This window comes from Hemibagrus wyckioides, linkage group LG19 (assembly GCF_019097595.1).
Source record: "Hemibagrus wyckioides isolate EC202008001 linkage group LG19, SWU_Hwy_1.0, whole genome shotgun sequence".
NCBI classification, from domain to species: Eukaryota; Metazoa; Chordata; class Actinopteri; order Siluriformes; family Bagridae; genus Hemibagrus; species Hemibagrus wyckioides.
The window spans coordinates 21060166-21080206 of record NC_080728.1 but is presented as its reverse complement, the minus strand read 5'-3'; the positions used below and the strand labels follow the sequence as shown (position 1 = coordinate 21080206).

The 20041-nt window shown below is 40.6% G+C and overlaps 3 protein-coding genes across 3 annotated transcripts in view; 2 read left to right on the top strand and 1 right to left on the bottom strand.

Annotated features, from left to right (window-relative positions):
• The first annotated feature begins 184 nt into the window (after window positions 1–184).
• On the top strand, window positions 185–9526 carry guca1a (guanylate cyclase activator 1A). The gene is made up of 5 exons (XM_058417455.1): window positions 185–382; window positions 2271–2420; window positions 5612–5705; window positions 7003–7126; window positions 8700–9526. Exons 1-5 carry the CDS (start codon window positions 185–187, stop codon window positions 8779–8781), a joined length of 648 nt encoding a protein of 215 aa, XP_058273438.1. The 3' UTR covers window positions 8782–9526.
• Window positions 9527–10181: 655 nt separating this feature from the next.
• On the bottom strand, window positions 10182–17835 carry orc5 (origin recognition complex, subunit 5). Its single transcript, XM_058416616.1, has 15 exons — window positions 17711–17835; window positions 17052–17177; window positions 16866–16958; window positions 16603–16788; window positions 16208–16282; window positions 15785–15896; window positions 15569–15699; window positions 14622–14670; window positions 14295–14385; window positions 14156–14208; window positions 13961–14073; window positions 13801–13848; window positions 13557–13667; window positions 10882–10994; window positions 10182–10679 (listed from the first exon to the last, which is right to left on the bottom strand). The coding sequence occupies exons 2-15, from the start codon at window positions 17175–17177 to the stop codon at window positions 10634–10636; spliced, it is 1347 nt and encodes a 448-aa protein (XP_058272599.1). The 5' UTR covers window positions 17711–17835; the 3' UTR covers window positions 10182–10633.
• Window positions 17836–18507: 672 nt separating this feature from the next.
• lhfpl3 (LHFPL tetraspan subfamily member 3) overlaps window positions 18508–20041 on the top strand; it is a 29775-nt gene continuing 28241 nt past the window's right edge. The window contains exon 1 of the mRNA XM_058417662.1: window positions 18508–19587. Within this exon, the coding sequence (XP_058273645.1) occupies window positions 19185–19587 (403 nt within the window). The 5' untranslated portion in view covers window positions 18508–19184. The remainder of the gene's footprint in view (window positions 19588–20041) is intronic.

Below are 20041 nucleotides of genomic sequence, written 5' to 3'. Positions count from 1 at the left end.
TTCTGCTCTGGATTAGACATGTGCCTTGTCACCGCGTTGATCCCAGACACTTATAAAAGCCATGTGGATCTCCTGTGTCCTCTCCAAGCGCCCGAGTCGTGAGTCTGTGAGACGCGAAGATCTCAGCGGGATCTCGCCTGCACAGAGGACCGATTGGGCTTCTGAGTAAGAGACGGTTTCAGACATGGGGAATTCCACAGGCTGCACCGTGGACGATCTACAGGCCGTCGAGATGCACCTCTGGTACAAGAAGTTCATGACCGAGTGTCCTTCAGGTCAGTTAACGCTCCATGAGTTCAAGCAGTTCTTCGGGCTCCGAGGTCTCGATCCCGAGGCCAACGCTTACATCGAACAGATGTTTCGCACCTTCGATATGAACAAGGTGAGTGAGAGACACATGACTACTACAAGAAATGTTCTCAGAGGAACCAAGAATGGAAACGTAGCCTTAAAGAAGAACAGTTATACGTATTAATGTCTAACTGAACTAGAGATCTGATATTCATATGGTTATTTTCATACTGAGAGTCTATCATGATGTTGGTGTCTTTCAAAATCTGAAATGGAGAAGTGCAGTGGAGAGAGAGGAGTGCTGTCCTGCTAATTTGCATATGTTCTACAGAACATGGAAACATGGGTTACTGGAGATACAGAAAACACTGTGTCACTTTCTAAAGGTTCAAATGAGGAGAAAGTAAGCCATGAAAACATCAGTTTCAGACGGTACTGGAAATGGGGAATTTGGAAAAAAACATAAGTCCAGGGAACTTAGAACCTTAAGAACACTGAGGTTTCTTAAAAAGGTTCAATAAGGGAACTTAGGACCATGGGGATAAAGACCAAACAGAGCGCATATAGAAACGCTGGGAAAATGAGAATGTGGGATTTTGGAAGAATATGGGAATGCAGGAACTCTGGGAATATACAAATAGTGTGAATTAGGAACCCTAGATACATAGCGTCTCTGTGAAAAGGGTGATCCTGGGAATATATGGCTGTGGGAATATGGCGATCCTGGAATCGTAATATCCCAGGAATATACAACCGTTTTTATGTAGAAACCATGGTGCATAATAATCTGGGAATATAGAGCCATTTAAAAAACTGCAGGCCTGGGAACAGAGAAAGCCTGGGAATTTCAAAACCCTGGGCAAACTGGAACCTGGGACTTTACAGACCCAGGCAGCACAGGAACACTGGGAAAACAGGAGCCTATGAGAATATAAGAACCATGGGCATTTAGGAACATTCAGTCAATAGAACTAAATATAAATACCCTCAGAATATAGGACCCTGAGAAACAATAGAACTATAGCAGTACATAACCCTGGGAAAATAGAAACCTTGGGAATATGTGATCCTGGGAATTCTGGGAAAATAGACCAGGGCCAGGAAAATAGAACCCTTAGAACTTGGGAAACAGAATCCTGCAAATATACAGCCCTGGTGATATAGGAAACATGGGAATATAGAATCCAATTGCCAATGCTGGACCCTGGAAATGAATTAACCCCTTGGAAAATGGAATGGACATAGAATCCTGGAATTAGGTCCCTGGTGATATAGGATCTCTGGGAATACCAGGCCCTGGGAATGCAGTAAACCTGGGAAAACGGGAACACTGAGAACGTGGGAGTTAGAGAGGGACCTTGGGAAACTGGGGCCTGGGATGTGGACAATTTGGTGTATAGGACCCTGGAAAATGGGAACCTTGGAGTATTGTGTTGAGCCCATAAAAAAAGCTGTTTTTGAGAACTCGGCAGTCTGCAGTAATAATCAGGGCGGGATGGAAGATCTCTTCTCTCTTTATTCGATGATGACGATGATGATGATGATGCTACACTGTGTTCATGTCAGATTGGATTACACTGAGTCATAGAAACACAGATTATAAGATTACTTTCAGGATAAAGACACAAACCCGATGAGACGTTTATAAATAGGTTATGTACAATCACACCTCACGGTTATTAACCTGCTGAGGGTCACATGAGCGTCTCCACCGCAGCTCGCCTTCGGATCTGACAACGGTGACCGCAGATATCTCTCGGGTTCATTACAGATCATCACATCGGCCATGCTTGCTCATTTTACAAACGTGTGTGTGTGTGTGTCAGAGAGAGGAGTTAGCCGTGTGTAGCAGATTTCACAGGACATCGCACATGAAACACTAGGAGAAAATGACTACAGTGAATAGTAAATACACTCAATACAAATGAACATGCACAGTGGACATGCTGGACAGATAACTGACTCTGTGTCCTCTGCAGGATGGTTACATAGACTTCATGGAGTACGTCGCAGCACTAAGTCTCGTAATGAGAGGAAAAATGGAGCACAAACTCCGCTGGTACTTCAGACTCTATGACGTTGATGGCAACGGCTGCATAGACCGACACGAGCTGCTCAATATCATAAAGGTAAAGACATAGTGACCACTACAGGAACTCCTGGGTAAATAAGAACCCAAGGAATATGGAAACACTGTGAAAACAGGAACTCTAGGAATATAGTGCACATGTAAAACAGGAACTCTAGCACTATAGTGCAATGGGAAACAGGAACTCTAGAAATATATGGCTCCTGGAAATCTAGGAATTTTAGGAATATAGAAACACTGGGAAAACAGGAACTCTATGACTATAATGCATGGGGAAAACAGGAACTCTAGGACAATAATCCATGGGGAAAACAGGAACTCTAGGACTATAGTGCACTCATAAAACAGGAACTCTAGAACTATAATGCATGGGGAAAACAGGAACTCTAGGAATATAGAGCAATGGGAAAACAGGAACTCTAGGACTATAATGCATGGGGAAAACAGGAACTCTAGAAATATAGAGCAATGGGAAAACAGGAACTCTTGGACTGTAATGCATGGGGAAAACAGGAACTCTAGGAATATAGTGCATGAGGAAAACAGGAACTCTAGGAATATAGTGCACTCATAAAACAGGAAAATGAAATGTATGGCCCCCGGGGAATCTAGGAACATTGGGAATATAGAAACACTGGTAAAACAGGAACTCTTGGACTGTAGTGCACTGGGAAAACAGGAAATGTAGGACTATAGTGCACTGCAAAAACAGGAAATCTAGGAATATAAAGCACTAGGAAAACAGAAACTCTAGTACTATAGTGCACTGATAAAACAGGAACTCTAGAACTGTAGTGCACTGATAAAACAGGAACTCTAGGACTGTAGTGCATGGGGAAAACAGGAACTGTAGGACTATAATGCGTGGGGAAAACAGGAACTCTAGGAATATAGAGCACTGGGAAAACGGGATATAGGAATAGCGGACCCATGGGAATCTAGGAACTTTAGAAATATAGTGCCCTGGGAAAGTAGAGCTCCTAAAGACATAGGAACTTGGGAATACTATATGAGAATAGGACCTAGGGCATACAGGGCCCTTGGGAATCTAGGAACTCTGGGAATATAGTGTCCAGGGACTACAGTTTCCTGGGAATCTAGTATCCTGGGAAAGAAGGACCCTATATGCAGGAATCCTGGGTATATATGCAACAGCTGCACAGGCTGACACAAGCTGCTCCATATTAAAGGTAAACACGGCAAAACAGATATCAGGTGACAAAACGAGTCGTACAATATATTTATGGAGCACTTTATTAGGAACCCTGTACTGGGTAGGGCCTCGTTTGCTCTCAGTTCTTTGTGACATGGATTCCACGAGATATCTGGAAACATTCCTTTGAAATTCTGGTTCATGTTGAGATGAAAACATGCAACATGCATCACGCATCACTTCCTGCAGATTATTCAGGTGTACTTTTCTGCTGCGAAACCCGTTCTACCACATCCCAAAGGTGTTTTACTGGATTCTGATCAGGTAACTGAGAAGGTCACTGAAGGAGGACACTGAACTCATTGTCATGTTTAGGAAACCAGTCTGAGACTCGGTGCAGTATCGTGCTGGAAGCAGCTGTTAGAAGATGGTAAATCGTGGTCAGGAAGGGTTGAACATGTTCAGCAATACTCAAATACACTGTGGCATTCATTGATATTAATGGCCCAAAGTGTACCAAGAAAACATTCTTCACACCATCACACCACCTCCACCAGCCTGTACTGCTGACAAAGGCAGGTTGTGTCTATGGACTCATGCTGCTGGAGCCAAATTCTGACCCTACATCTGTGCAGTCTCAGCTTTCTGTTCTTGGCTAACAGAAGAGGAACCTTCTGCTTCTGCTTTTGTTTTGGCTCATTCACAGCAAGTTTTGACCTGTTTTGTATTCTGAGATGCTTTTCTGCTCAGAGTGATGATCTGAGTTACTCTAGCCTTTCTGCCAACTCTCTCATCAACAAGATGTTTCCATCTGCAGATCTGCTGCTCACTGGATGCACCATTCCCAGTAAACTCTTTCACACTGCTGTGTGTGAAAATCCCAGCAGGTGATCAGGAGCTTCTGAAAACCTCAATCCAGCTCATCTGGCTACAACAACAATGCCCCGGTTACAGACACTGAGATGAGATCTTTCTTCATTCTGATGGTTGATGGAAAGATTAACTGAAGCTCTTGAACTACATGTGTTTGACAGTATGCTCTGCACTGCTAGCACCTGATTGGCTGATTAGATTAGTGCGTGAATGAGCAGGTGTTCCTAATAAAGTGCTCTGTGTGTTTATGAGCAGCTTCTGTCAGCATTTATAAGACATTTTAGAAAGTCTGAAAGAAGATTTACGATTGTTATAAACTGTTAACAAACCCTCACATAATGCTCGCTTATGAATTTATAACTTTAGTATAGATTCCTAGGAATTCATGTTTTTTCCATGTGTTATAAATGTGTTATAACCGTTAAGTAATATTTATCTTGGCAGCCTGTTTATAAAATATTATTTTGTGAACACTGCCATGCTAATAGCTGCTCAATGGCTGCCTTTTAAACTATACAGAGGTTGTTTATTTTGTCATGCTGAAATAAGAAGCTCAGAGCTTTTCTCTGAGCATGACGACTGATGAGACGCTTATAAACAGCTTATAAATAACTGTAACTGACCTGTGTTGGGTCACGTGTAGCTTTAACTTGAGCGTCTCATCTAAATGTTAGCGTGTCCTCTACTGTCTAGACCTGAGGGCTTTAATAATAATAATAATAATAATGATAAGAATAATCATAATAATAATCATAATAATAATAATCTTTTTATATAGCACGTGCAATAAAATTGTCCAGTAAAATTCTGACATAAAGATAATAACATAATAATATCAAATTAAATACAGGAATAATAACAGAAAAAAAACCCCCAAAAATTCTGTAACATTAAATTAAAATGCATTTCCTTTTCCATCCCTACTCATCATTTTATTTGTATTTAAATACAGTTTCTTCATGATATATTTTGGATAAAGGCTCACAGTATGATCTCAGATGATGAGATTATGGATTACGGAGAGAGACGGGATTAGGGTTATGTTTTAGCGAAAGGTTAAGGTCATGATTTGTGTCGCTTTTCAAATAAGTCTCTTAACAAAGGCTCAGTGGATCTGTCATAAACAGCAGATTTACTACTAAATGTGTCCATTACAAAACCTCTAAACTATTGTGTGTGTGTGTGTGTGTGTGTGTGTGTTTCAGGCCATTCGTGCCATTAATGGCAGTGACTCTCAGGAAGTGAGTGCTGAAGAGTTCACCAACCGTGTGTTTGAGAGGATCGATGTGAACGGAGACGGTGAGTCAGCGACTTTAACACGTTAATAATGACCAAAGATCACAAATACATTACAAGGTGCTCAAACTAGAGCTCACGGGTTCTCATTAAAAAATCAAACCTGCTCTGTTTGGGTCTGTTATATATTAAGGGTTCCAAATGGAGGCTGGAAGCCCGTAATCATCCAAGAAAGCCTTAAAGAACCCTACAAACAGTGTTTCCCTGTCACAAAATATTCCAAACAGAACCCTTTAAAGAGGTAAAGAACCCTTAATCATCCAACAAAGCCTTAAAGAACCCTACAAATTAGTTCCCCTATCCACAAAGACTTCAGGTGGAACCCTTTTAATATGTAAAGAACCTTTAATTAGCCAACAAACACCGAAAGAACCTCACAACCATGTTTCCCTGTGAGACGCAGCTGCATGTAGAACATTAGACGGCCCTTTAAAGAACTCTAAGAACACATAATGAACCCAGCAAAAATACTTAAATGACACTTGAGGAACCATTTCCTCCAAGAATGTACCAAGATAACTAACTTCTGACAGGTTCTAGATATTACGAAGAAAATAATGTGCAGTATTTTGGAGTTTGTACTGCAGATTTACCCAGCTAGAAAATACACCCAAAAAAGGGTTCTTTAAGGTTCCTTAGCCTCATAAAAGAGTGCGACTTGGAACCCTGTCTGATACTCTGGTGTACTCTCTTTAAAATAAATGGTTCTTAAATGGTTCTGTGTCAGGATATATGGTTCTGTGAAGAACCTTTAACATCTATGGAATGTTTCCAATGCACAAAAGGTTCTCTGTTGTTGAAAAGTCTTCTTGATGTAACGTTCTCTTAAGAACCATTGAATGAAAGGTTCTTTGAGAAACCAAAAATGGTTCTTCTTCTTCCTGGAACCTTTATTTTTAAGTGTAGACTTCTTCAAATCTCCTTAATGAGTTTCTTTATTTGTTTATTGGATATTTAAGCTTGTGGTCAAAAAACACTGTAGGGTTCTACATGAAGTCTGTAAGTGTTTCCTCAGAGGAACAACCAAAGAACCCTTAAAGATTGATCTGACTGCAGTGAGAATCATGTGAGAAGATGTTATACGTTATATGTGTTCTAAGTGATGAGGTTTTTAGTTCCACAAATTTTTCATTGTAAGTACCTCAGATTCTATCGAGGCCCAAAGAGTTCCTTCAATTCACGTTTTGTTTCATGTTCCTGTTCACACACACACACACACACACACAATAATTCACATGAACACACCTCACAGCAGAATAAAAAAAATCCAGATCCTCCATGTTTTTCTTTTCCTGAACAGGTGAACTGTCACTGGAGGAGTTTGTAGAAGGAGCACGACGAGATGAAGAGTTCATGGAGGTGATGATGAAGAGTCTGGACCTCAGTCACATTGTGGCCATGATCCACAACCGCAGGAACAGCGTGTAAGAGCTAGAACCTCACTGTAAGCGTGAGAACAAGCTCTCAAGAATTGTCAGTAGCGCATGCGACGTCACGTCTGGTGAAAGGTTTAACAGGCAGAGGGAACGTTCTAGCCGGGCTGCGCTCCGGTACTGTTTTTAACACACCATCCTCGTGATGTCTTCAACATTTTCCTTCTCAATACAATCTGTTAGCATTACCAGCTAGTTAGCTAGTTGGTAATCTTTGCTACCTTTAAACATGGTCACTGATTTTATGAAAGCAAAATAAACAGCACACTCTCATGTCATATCCACCACAAGTTCACAAATTTCATTGTTTTTCAAAATGGTGGAACTCTCAGACACTAGCAAGGTCTAAATACAGCAATTATTAGCCATACCGTGTCTTAATATCAACACACCTGAGGAAAAAGTTAACAATCCTTACAATTCTTTCATCCTTTTCACTATCACTGTTTCTTTACTGCCCATATAAACATCTTAACAGCTGCCAGCTAGCAGGATACATCACAGTGTTAGCCATAGTGAACATTTTAGTAGTCATCTCCCAACACTTCTGAGGTAAAAGTTGATATGCCTCAAACATTTTTGTCCGGTTTTCCCGATTCTCCATTTCCTCACAACGTCTATTATTAATAATTCACCAACATGTTTGTTTATTTTGTTTATAATGTTTTATATTCCGGAAAATTCTGTCTTGTTTCTTGTTGGAATTAATTAGCAGCTACATGCTAGCTAGATGATCATACTTTTAACGCTTCTGAGGTAAATCTTCATATTCTTGAGAGATATGTCCGGTTTTCCTGATTCCCCATTTCCTCAAAATGTCTCTTATTAATAATTTTCCGACATATCATGGGGGAAATGTGTATATTCCCGGATAATTCCATAGTTTTTCCATTCCCACTTTGTCCTTGTGCTGTGTAGGAATTAATTAGCAGCAACATGCTAGATGAATCATAATGTTAACACTTCTGAGGTAAATCTTGATATTCCTGATTTGTCGTGTTTATACATCCTTATATACATCGTCCATATAAACACTTGAATTTAAATAACATATCTGAGGTAAATGAAGATGAACAATAATTCTAGCCAAACAGTCTTTCCTTAGTAACTTATCAAAACCATCTGAGGGAAATGTTGATGTTCCTGATTATTCTGTCTGGTTTCCACCGTCACAGTCTGTATAAATGATTTCATTTGCTAATGCGGAGTGTACGTTTTCCCACAACTTTAACCACAGAGCTGGTGAACGTATACGTCTGTCCATTCTTCAGCTTAAAAACAGTACTGGAACGCAGCACGGACTCGCTGAGCGCGTCTAAAGAGCTTGGATCTTGTATTTTATATGTATATATGTATATATGATGGTGATATTATTACTTTCATGAAGTAGAAGTTTATATTTGAGAATAAATACAAAGACAAAACTCAAGTAAAGCCGGTTTATTTTTGTAAAGATGAAGTGACTAGATGCTAAACCCCTGATTTGAAACACTCATACACATGTTTGAGCCTTGACCCTAGAATTACGTTGATTTTAACCAATTTAAAATATTTCTATTCACAGACCCGACAAACTTTATGGAATTGGCATACACGGAACTTTTTTACACCAACTAAAAACAGCAGAGGAGCCAATCGACACGTGAATCTGGAATGAGTGACAGTTGTGTAGGCGTGTTTAACTCTCCCCTATTAACTCAAGCCATGCCCGCTTTCTAGAATCATGTATTAATCATTTCTTGTCTCGACTCGAGTTTTTCCGCTGAAGCGTAGTCCTCGCTATGTGAAAGTTTTGATCTGTCTATCCACTAACCTTATACAAGTATTCTTCCTTATTAGCAAGTTTGGATTTGAGATGAATTTCATACGAATGATGTCATAAGAAATTACGTAAACACTAACGCCGCCTCTATACATGATAGATATTTGACGATAGATGAGAGAATGGATAGAATAGAAGATCTTTCCTGGACTGGAATTCTCAACCCTGAGGCTGAACCGCCTTCTTTGTGAAACTCAACGACATCAAGTAATGTAGCTAAAGTTTAGTTAGGTAACCAGATTTGGCCAATCATTCTTCAGGTAACTCCAGACGATACATACAGACGCTAACACGCGTTATTCTAGTTCTTTAGAACATCTCAGATCTCAGCTCCATGCCTGATTTTCTTCACGTGAACCGTGTACACTATATAATAAAGGATGAAATGAGCTTTATTGGATAGAATTGTAATAGACATTTTGTTGGTTGAGTAAAATGAAGCTAGCTCTTACGCATTCTGTGCCTTGTGTAACAGAAACACAGAACTCCTGTTGACCTGCTCGTGCTTTTAAATTTCTACAATTAAAAATATCCCAACTGTGAAGTATGTACTCTGTGTGGTTTATATGAAGTGTGCAGGGACTGCACCATCTGTTGGGGTGCTGAAAGTATTGGCACCCCTCTACTAATGTCGCGCTCCGCTGCTGGAAGCGATGAAGAGGAGTTACTCACGGCTAATAATAGGACATGAGGCAAGATGAGTCAGTTCCTAAACTCTTTTACCCTTTTCTTCTGTTTCTATGACAACCATGTTTTGCACAGAGATGCAGGACTGAAAGAAACACTGTTCACATGAGCAGCATTGTCTCCTTAAAGCAGAAAAACAACAGGGTGAGGCAGTGAGAACGAGACAGCAACTAGGACTTCCTCTTGTGGTTTTAGGGTTGGCGGTCGGTCCTGTTCACGGCCCTTTTAAATTTACTTACATAAAATGGAAATAAAAATAAATAATATTGCAATAAACAATAACTTATCTTTTTACATAGATGTTATTTGTAATATTCTAGACAGTGCATTAATTTTCCTGTGCCTGGGTGGCACATGCAGCTTCATGGTTTATTTTATTTAATCTTTGCTGAAAATACTAACTGGTGAATGTATGAGGACGTGAGGATGTCATGAGGACTGGAGATTTGTGCTTTAGAGGCTAAAACCAAACAAAAGGTTATAGAAACCTTCAACTTACATTCAACAACTTATGTGTTCTAAACTACAAAATAATAAGAAATCACTCTGATGTATGTGGAAATACAATTTATTTAGTCATTTATTACAAACTTTATAATACTAACAGACCCCAGGACAGTGGAACGTCTAACTACAGCCACTACACAGTAGTGAGAACTGGATATTAGGCCACGCCCACTTCCCCGTCTGAATCCAAAAACAGAAACACACCGGTCCTCGTGAGTTTTACGTATGAAATCCATGATGTGTGACGAGGAGAAGTGCTTTGATTATGATGCAAAGACCTGTCGCTGCACATCGTCTCCAAAACGAGAGATAATACCTGTGTCGATTTTATATTTAAACATATAACACCTGAGCTCCACCCACAACACTCAGCATGGTTCCTCCCACATGGACTGATCTATCCAATCATGGCACAGAGCTTACAATCCAAGCCCCTCCCACTTCAGTCACAGTGTTCCTGTCCAATCAGAAAGCAGTTTCCTTCACAGGAAGTCATACAGGTACCTCACAATGTCAAAGCTGACTGTTCTGAAAAGAGAGAGAGAAAAAAAAAAGAAAAGTTATTTTTAACTTGCTTAATATTAATGTAGCTTTTATTGCACAGGTCCTATGAAGACGATAAAAAGGAGGGCATTATTATAAACCTGCGCTACTGTCAGAGCTGCTGTTATAGAGAACACCTGACCAGTGTATAGTCTCATGTATTCTATTCCTGACCACACACACACACCTGGAGATGGCGAGGATGAAGTCGAGGGAGACTGCACACTTATACTTAGGAGAGTCCAGCTGGTCATCATGTCCCACCTGAGTGAGGAGCTGCAGAGTAACCAGAGAGGAAATCTACAAGACAAAAATACAACATTAATACAACTTTAGCAAAGCAGGCGAAGTGTGTGTGTGTGTGTGTGTGTGTGTGTGTGAAGCATGGTAGTGGCAGCATGGTGTTCAGTAGGGATGCCACAATACTCAATATAATATTGAACCGTTCGGTACGACCTCCACGGTTCAATATGCGTGAATCGCGGTTTTTCCTTAAAACAATAATACCCAAGCTTTTTATTACTCTCTGAACCACCTGTTTGTGTTTGCCTGTACTGTATGTCTACGCGCTGAGACAGACACGCCTCCCCGCGAGTAAATATCCAATCAGTGAGCGCTAAAGTTAGGGGCAGTAACCATGCTAGCGATGCTGGTGTCAGATTTCAACAAATATGAGGAAGCAGCACCATCTCTCAGATCTGTGGTGTGGGGACATTTCGGATTTGTTGTGGACCGTGATGGCGATGAAACAAAAACACTAAACAAAACATGACTGTGTTTAAGCACTGTTCCACACGAGTTACCTACTGACATGGAAATACTTCAACATGACCACACATCTGCAGCTCCATCACACAGAGAGATCACTGTGTGGAAACAGGATGGCAGAGCAGGTAACACAGGAACCCAAAAAACCACAGTCCCCTATCTGATTCCTTCCAGCATTCAGACACAACTGGTTCAGAGAGACACAAAAAATAATTATAATATAATAATTATCTCCTCACCCTGACTGGTCATTACAGAGAGTTGTATCTCACCCTGACTGGTCATTACAGAGAGTTGTATCTCACCCTGACTGGTCATTACAGAGAGTTGTATCTCACCCTGACTGGTCATTACAGAGAGTTGTATCTCACCCTGACTGGTCATTACAGAGAGTTGTATCTCACCCTGACTGGTCATTACAGAGAGTTGTATCTCACCCTGACTGGTCATTACAGAGAGTTGTATCTCACCCTGACTGGTCATTACAGAGAGTTGTATCTCACCCTGACTGGTCATTACAGAGAGTTGTATCTCACCCTGACTGGTCATTACAGAGAGTTGTATCTCACCCTGACTGGTCATTACAGAGAGTTGTATCTCACCCTGACTGGTCATTACAGAGAGTTGTATCTCACCCTGACTGGTCATTACAGAGAGTTGTATCTCACCCTGACTGGTCATTACAGAGAGTTGTATCTCACCCTGACTGGTCATTACAGAGAGTTGTATCTCACCCTGACTGGTCATTACAGAGAGTTGTATCTCACCCTGACTGGTCATTACAGAGAGTTGTATCTCACCCTGACTGGTCATTACAGAGAGTTGTATCTCACCCTGACTGGTCATTACAGAGAGTTGTATCTCACCCTGACTGGTCATTACAGAGAGTTGTATCTCACCCTGACTGGTCATTACAGAGAGTTGTATCTCACCCTGACTGGTCATTACAGAGAGTTGTATCTCACCCTGACTGGTCATTACAGAGAGTTGTATCTCACCCTGACTGGTCATTACAGAGAGTTGTATCTCACCCTGACTGGTCATTACAGAGAGTTGTATCTCACCCTGACTGGTCATTACAGAGTGTTCTCTCACCCTGACTGGTCATTACAGAGAGTTCTCTCACCCTGACTGGTCATTACAGAGAGTTCTCTCACCCTGACTGGTCATTACAGAGAGTTCTCTCACCCTGACTGGTCATTACAGAGAGTTCTCTCACCCTGACTGGTCATTACAGAGAGTTCTCTCACCCTGACTGGTCATTACAGAGCGGATTGGGAAATAAAGAGCGCCGTCCAAACCCGTCTCCTGTAATAAAGTCATACAAGAGCTAATTTATATCTCACTATTTTCAGTACACTATGAATGTGTACACGTTGATTTTGCATTTAAGTAAAATAAAGAGAATTGCAACTAAAACCAGTTTTTTTCTTCTTAATATCTTACTGTTCCTGTCACCTAAACAAAGAATAATGAAAAAAATCTTTAATTTGCCAAGCCATCCGAACTGAACCGAAAACCGTGGGTAAAAACGGGGTATGTATTGAACCGTGGGTTAACTGTATTGTTGTATCCCTAGTGTTCAGGATGACCCTGCATTCTGTTCATGACTTTATTCTGTTCATAACAGCTTTAATGTCACTCTGCTGCATATCTGTTCAGTATTTTGTGCTAGAACTCTTTCGTCTTCTAGATGCTGTGTGTTTAGGGGTTAATCTAAGGGGAGAGTCTAGTCTAGGGGTGATGCTGTGTGTTTAGGGGTTAATCTAAGGGGAGAGTCTAGTCTAGGGGTGATGCTGTGTGTTTAGGGGTTAATCTAAGGGGAGAGTCTAGTCTAGGGGTGATGCTGTGTGTTTATGATGTGTTCTTGTTATATTTTATGTACATTTGTAACCAAATTTTAACACTGATGTGGGACAGTCCTGATACAGTATTCAACAGAGTATCTAATAAACCTGATTTGATAATGCTGCCCTCTGTGGCCTAATCTGACTCATCACTGACACTCTGTTAGTTATCCTGTCACGCCCGCTGAGGATTGTTACATAGGTGTGTGATGTTCAGTGTTTATAAAAGTTAATGAGGTGTAATAACCTGGGAGAAGACGCTGGCTGTCGGAGCCACTCGACTGTCCACCACGCTGTAAAAGATCGCCAGCAACCTGTCCAGAGGAAACGGCTTCGGCCCTAACAGATGGTTACTCGTCTGAGAGAGAGAGAGAGAGAGAGAGAGAGAGAGAGATCCATCCACCCATCTGTCAGTGTCTGAATCTTAAAATCTGAGATATTAAATCTGAAGGAGCTAATGAGACCTTACATAGCTGAAATAAGACACTCACTTTTTCATGTTTCTTCAAGAAATTGGTTTTCTTCATTTTTCCATGATGCTGTTCAGAAAGAGAAAAAAAGTTAATATCATCAACTCACTAAAACTCCAGTGTCCACTGTCAGAGCTCACTGGATGATGGACGGATAAAGAGCATCAGGAGATAATCTGACCTTGAGGAAGAAGCGCCGGTCCGTCCGGGCTGGATTATAGGAGGCCAGGTACGCTGCAATCAGCAGGAATTTGGAGTAATAAGGCAGTTCTACATGAGTGTGAGCTGATAAACCTACACACACACACACGAGAGGATGAACATAACGATTACACTGAACGTGAGATTACATTTATTCTCCTGTCACTGTGTTTACCTCTAAGAGATGTGGCCTCCTTCTCATCCACCTGCTGCTGCTCCCACTGAACACTGAGGAACACACACACACACAGTCAGCAGTGATATAATGAGCATTTTCAGCACTTGCTGTAATATCAGCGCTGTGCTGGACTCACCTGGACACCTCTCTCAGGTACACACTCTGCATGGCCTTCTTCAGGTGAGGCTCCATGTTCCTCCACAGCTTGTGTGTGTCGCTCTCTCGGGCTTTAAAGGAGGAATTACAACTCAAACACACCGCATCTCACGGCTTACACTCGTGATCAATTCATATTTTGAGCAAAATTTCAGTATCTACTATCACTTAATGTTTAAAATAATAATAAAAAAAATTGAATATAAACATATAAGAGTACTGAGGTGTTTATAAGCCATCTGTTAGCCTGTTATAACACCTTCATAACGACACAGTATTAGTTATTATTAAAAGTGCCATGTTTTACCTTCTCCTTTTTCCAGCGGCTCACAGAACTTAGAGAAATTCAATGCAGCCTGTTAAAGAGGAGTAAATAAGTAAATAAAAAAAACCAAATTAAATAAATTAATTAGAAAACAGGAAAGTAAATAATTAGACAATTATATATAAACATGCAAAATAGATACATGAATAATGAAATAAAAAATATTTAGATAAAAAAATTGATAAATATAATATAATAATAAATATAATAATAAAATATAAATTTAACATTTAAATAATAGGTAAAATGAAAGGAAATAGATGAGAAAACAATGAAATAAATATATATACAAATCAATAGGTAAATGGTTAAATAAATAAACAAACAAGATTTAAAAGAAATAATACACAAGCTTTACAAAAAATAAGAAAACTAATAAGTAATTAAATATATAAATAAATTCATAAGTAAATGGGTTAATAAATAAATAAATTAATAAGCAAATAAATAAATGAATAAATGAGTAGATAAGCAAATCAATAATAAAGTTGGTTAATAAATAAATAAATAAATAAATAAATAAATAAATAAATAAATAAATAAATGGGCAACTAAATAAAACAATAAAGAGATGGATAGACAGATAGATAGACAGATAGATAGACAGATAGATAGATAGATAGATAGAGACAGATAGATAGATAGATAGATAGAGACAGATAGATAGATAGATAGATAGATAGATAGATAGATAGATAGATAGATAGATAATTTGATAAATAAATAAGTAGTTCAATAAATAAACAATCAAATAAAAAGGTAAACAAGTAAATAAATAACTAAGTCTGAAAACAGATAAAAAATATAAACAACTAAACAGGTAAACAGTAAACAACTAAACAAACACTACATTTAATTTCAAATCATTTCAAAACTTTTTAAAATTTATAAACATTACAATACTTCTACAATGTGTGTGTGTGTGTTACCAGGTGGCGTAGCTCCCTCAGGTCTCTGCACACAGAGTAGAAAACCCCGAGCAGGATGTTGATGTATGACGAGTAAAACTCAGGTGTGTGTGAGGGGTGAGAGTCTCGAGATAGAATGTGCAGGAGTTCCGCTGTCACACACACACACAGCTGATTAAAACTGTGCTGATTACAGAACAGGAAACAGAAAAACATCTGTGTGTGTGTGTGTGCTACCTTTAGTGTAATCAGGGAAGTGCAGCAGCAGGGGTTCGAAACAGCCGGTGTTGGGGCGAAATTTCTCCCACACAATCTCACTGAGCAGGAAAACCGTCACATTATCATCTACCTGAACACACACACACACACACACGGGTTATTTGTAACTCCGTACTGACTGCATTAACATCAGACCTGAGTTTAGGATTCTGATTGGTCGATTCATTTCAATTATATTAATGCACTCTTTGTAGTACATTATGGTTTCTATAGTAACAGGTGATTCACAGAGAACCCTGGTTCTGTCTGTATGTCAGTGCAGAGTATGTGAGAGCATGAGAGAGTGAACGTGAGCATGAGCGAGGCAGTGTGAAAGTGGGTGAGTGTGTGACAGTGTGTGTGTGAGCTGAATCAGTGTTTTGTACAGTAGTGTGTTATCACCAGTTCTTGCAGGCGCAGCAGAGCAGGCAGCAGGTTTGCCTCCATGTCTCTGAGAAGTTCCGCTTTCTCCACGACCTACACACACACACACACTTTTACTAGTCTAACAAAATAACTGGGTTTTCATCATCAGCTCAGCTCAGCTCTAATGTTAAAAGAATTTCCCCTTAATCATATTGTAGAAATTTTTTTAATGATTCTGTATTACTAAGAGTCGACTCTTCCAAATGATTCAGAACGAATCCTTGGCATGTGTTCTCCGAAGTCACTTTAGACTTCCTAGATATCCTCTTCCCATTTACTGTAAAAGACACGTCTCCTGTTCTTAAATGCCTACAGAGACGTCTGTGTCGGCGTCTCCAGTGAGTGTAGCAGGTAAAGTTCTGCGCACTCACGATGTAGCGTGTTTGTTGAGCAGGATGTTGGACACACGCCTGTCTGTAGATCCTCACAAAGTCCGAGAGGGATGGACAGCGTGGGAGGAGAGACGCGGCGTCCGGCCCGAACAGAGCCGATAAAACCTGCTCGAACATCAGTCCTGCTGATACACACTCCACACAGCTGACTGCAGCGTGGGGGAGCTTCACACACACACACACACAGTTAAGACTTGAACCCTTCCACAATCTGATCTGACACACACTGATCTGGCTCTTACCTGCAGGTGTGTAAGCAGCGTGAGGAGGACATGACTCTTTCCGGTCGCTCGGTGGCCGTAAACAAACACCGATGGATAGCTGTACTGCTCCGGCTGCTCCACACACAACACACACACTCAGTGTTCAGGGACTTTACTACAGGTGGAGTGTGTGTATGTGTGTGTGTGTGTGTGTGTGTGTGTTACCTCCCCCATAAGAGAGAGCAGGGTTCCTGTCTGCACTTCTCGACATGTCAGTCGTTCTGTCAGAGTCTGGAGTTTATCTTCAGGATATCCAGAACACTGTAGTGCTGCTCCAGGCATCTTCAACATCTACACACACACACACACACACACACTTACTTTACAGTGGAATTACAGGAAAGGAAAGAAAACACTGACATTTAACCTCAGGGTGATGTCCAAGCTCTCAGTGTCAGTGTTGTAATGTTTATACATTATTTTGTACAGTCTGGTCAAATCTATTACTTTAATCTCTTTAGAAAAAATACCTTCAGTGTCAGAACGTATGATGAGCTTCAGTTTAAGTGCGCATGCGCCGAAACACGGCACAACCCTCAAAACGGGTACTTCAATATCATTTTAACATTTAAACCTTTTATCTCTAGTTACACTAAACTGACGTTTACTAACTAGTCGAGCTAACTTGCTAAGCTACTTAACCGTTACTATAGCAACGTACTTAACGGTTGGTTACAAAAAGCACACAAACTGTTCAAACACACACACACACACACACACACACACACACACACACACACACTGATATAATAGCTGTTATTTAAAAATAACATTTCTCCTAACAAAAATAAATTACACAAATATATATATATATAACAACTTACTCTCCTGAACCCGGAGCCACAAAACACATCAACACACACGAGTGAGATTCGCGCGCTCTGTCGTGCCGCGGGCAGTAACGTCACTTCCGAATTGTGACGCCACTTCCGTTCTCGCGCGCTGTTACTTGACCCAAAACTAAGGCGAAAAAAGGAAAAATTAAATTAAATTAAATTAAATTAAATTAAATTAAATTAAATTAAATTAAATAAATGAAATAAAATAGAATAAAATAAAATAAGATAAAATAAAGTAAAATGAAATGAAACGAAATAGAATAGAATGAAATAAAATAAACTAAGATAAAATAGAATAAAATAAAATAAAAAATACTGAATAAAATAAAATAATATTAAATTGAATTAAATAGAATAAAAAAATGAAATGAAATAAAATTGAATTAAATTGAATTAAATAGAACAAAATGATATTCAGAAAGAATGAGGGGAAATTAATAAAAAAAAACATTTGAAAAACATTTGAAACACGTTTTTTAAAAAAAGAAATATATTAATTTAGCTATTAAACTCATATTTAAATTGTATAACTATTTATAAGCATGTAAAGATATTAAACAAAAATATGTGTATTGATAATGGGTTTATGTTTATTAAATAAATGTGTGCTGTGGTTCTGAGGGAATGTCAGTGATTCAGACACGGCTCACTGCTCGTCACTTCAGGACGGTGTGTAGTTCCGTTTCTCACCACCAGGTGGCAGAAGTTTCTCATCCTTTACCTGTGTGTGTTCTGGGCAGGTGTAACGCTAGGGGGAGGGGGAGAGGGGGTATTTGTGGGGTGATAGCGCGACACTGGGGGGTTTTTAATCCGTCTCATTTTCGTCAAAGGGGCGTTTTTTGTTGCTCCGTGTTACATTTCAGCATAAGGACCAGCCGGAGTGTGTGCGTGTGTGTGTGTGTGTGTGTGTGAGATGGTCTGTATTAAAGGAGAGATGGACACTGGGTGCGGGATGCGCGCGCGTCAGACTGCTGGTATTAGTATTCATGTTATTATTATTATGACCGCAGTCGCATGAGCTCCATCGCGGCATCATGAGCACCGTGTCTGCGTCCTGAAGGCACCGTTTCAGCGCGCGAGCATCCGGTTATTGGGTGATGTCAAAGCCTGGGTTGTGGATGTTGAGACGTCATTATTTGCTGCTACAGGAGCTGTAAGCAGTGCACGAGGCGCAGTGAGCGAGGCGGTTATATCAATGCGGCATAATCACACGGAGCGGGGAGAAATGGAGCAGGAGAGGCTCTGAGGGGGAATTTCGGGCTCTTGCTAATCATTTCTCTACCTGCTCAGGTCTCCACCTGTGTGAGGTCACGGGGAGCCGGCACGCGCCCACCGCATGAATCACGCGCACTGACCGGGTCTACCAAGCCGTGTGAACTGTTTTTGAGTTTTTTTTGGGGGGGGGGTTATTATTATTTTTTCTTTTTTAGAGAGAGATTTGCACAGAAACCCTGCAGAGATGCTCCCCGCATCAGAAGCCGCCAAGATCTACCAGACGAACTACGTGCGGAACTCGCGCGCCATCGGCGTGCTGTGGGCCATCTTCACCGTGCTGTTCGCCATCGTCAACGTGGTGTGCTTCATCCAGCCCTACTGGATCGGCGACGGCGCGGAGACCCCGCAGGTCGGCTACTTCGGCCTCTTCCACTACTGCATCGGTAACGGCGTGGCGCGCGAGCTGTCCTGCCACGGCACCTTCTCTGACTTCAGCTCCATCCCTTCAGGAGCCTTCAAGGCCGCGTCCTTCTTCGTGGCCACCTCCATGGTGCTGGTGCTCGCCTGCATCGGCTGCTTCGCGCTCTTCTTCTTCTGCAGCACCGCCACCGTCTTCAAGATCTGCGGCTGGATGCAGCTCGCGGCAGGTCAGAAAAACACCGACCGCAACAACAAAAAACACAACCCACCACTGATTAAAGCGTCAGTATGTCTTTATAATTCATCAGCTTTCCGGGCCAGAAATGAGTCATATGTTAATGACATTCACTGTTGATTAAAGCTGCAGTAAGTGTATTTTTTCCTAAATATTTCCAGTCACGTTTTAATTACGTGACAAGACGCAGCTGCAGAGTAACAAACTCTTAAAGCCCATGGTTACGTTTTTTTCTGGTCCATAAATTTGTTGGTTAAAGCAGCGGTATGTACTATTTTTCTACACGTAAGAATCAGAAGATGGATCATGATTTTACTGTGTAACTTATCTTTTTTTTATATTCCAGACCTCTAACAATCACCTGACTTTAAAAGGGAAAAAAGTTTTGGTTAAAGATTTAAACATACATCAGATGTTATGTGCTTCCCTTCTCACTCGTGTACATA

Excerpts from the sequence above, each read along its gene's own strand:
- guca1a (XM_058417455.1), top strand. The coding sequence starts at position 185 with ATGGGGAATTCCACAGGCTGCACCGTGGACGATCTACAGGCCGTCGAG. Across the intron at positions 383-2,270 it reads GCACCTTCGATATGAACAAG|GATGGTTACATAGACTTCAT; the intron begins GTGAGTGAGAGA and ends TGTCCTCTGCAG. Across the intron at positions 7,127-8,699 it reads CACAACCGCAGGAACAGCGT|ACCCGACAAACTTTATGGAA; the intron begins GTAAGAGCTAGA and ends TTCTATTCACAG.
- orc5 (XM_058416616.1), bottom strand. The coding sequence starts at position 17,177 with ATGTTGAAGATGCCTGGAGCAGCACTACAGTGTTCTGGATATCCTGAA. Across the intron at positions 14,209-14,294 it reads TACCTGAGAGAGGTGTCCAG|TGTTCAGTGGGAGCAGCAGC; the intron begins GTGAGTCCAGCA and ends TGTGTTCCTCAG. Across the intron at positions 13,849-13,960 it reads ACCGGCGCTTCTTCCTCAAG|CATCATGGAAAAATGAAGAA; the intron begins GTCAGATTATCT and ends CTTTCTGAACAG.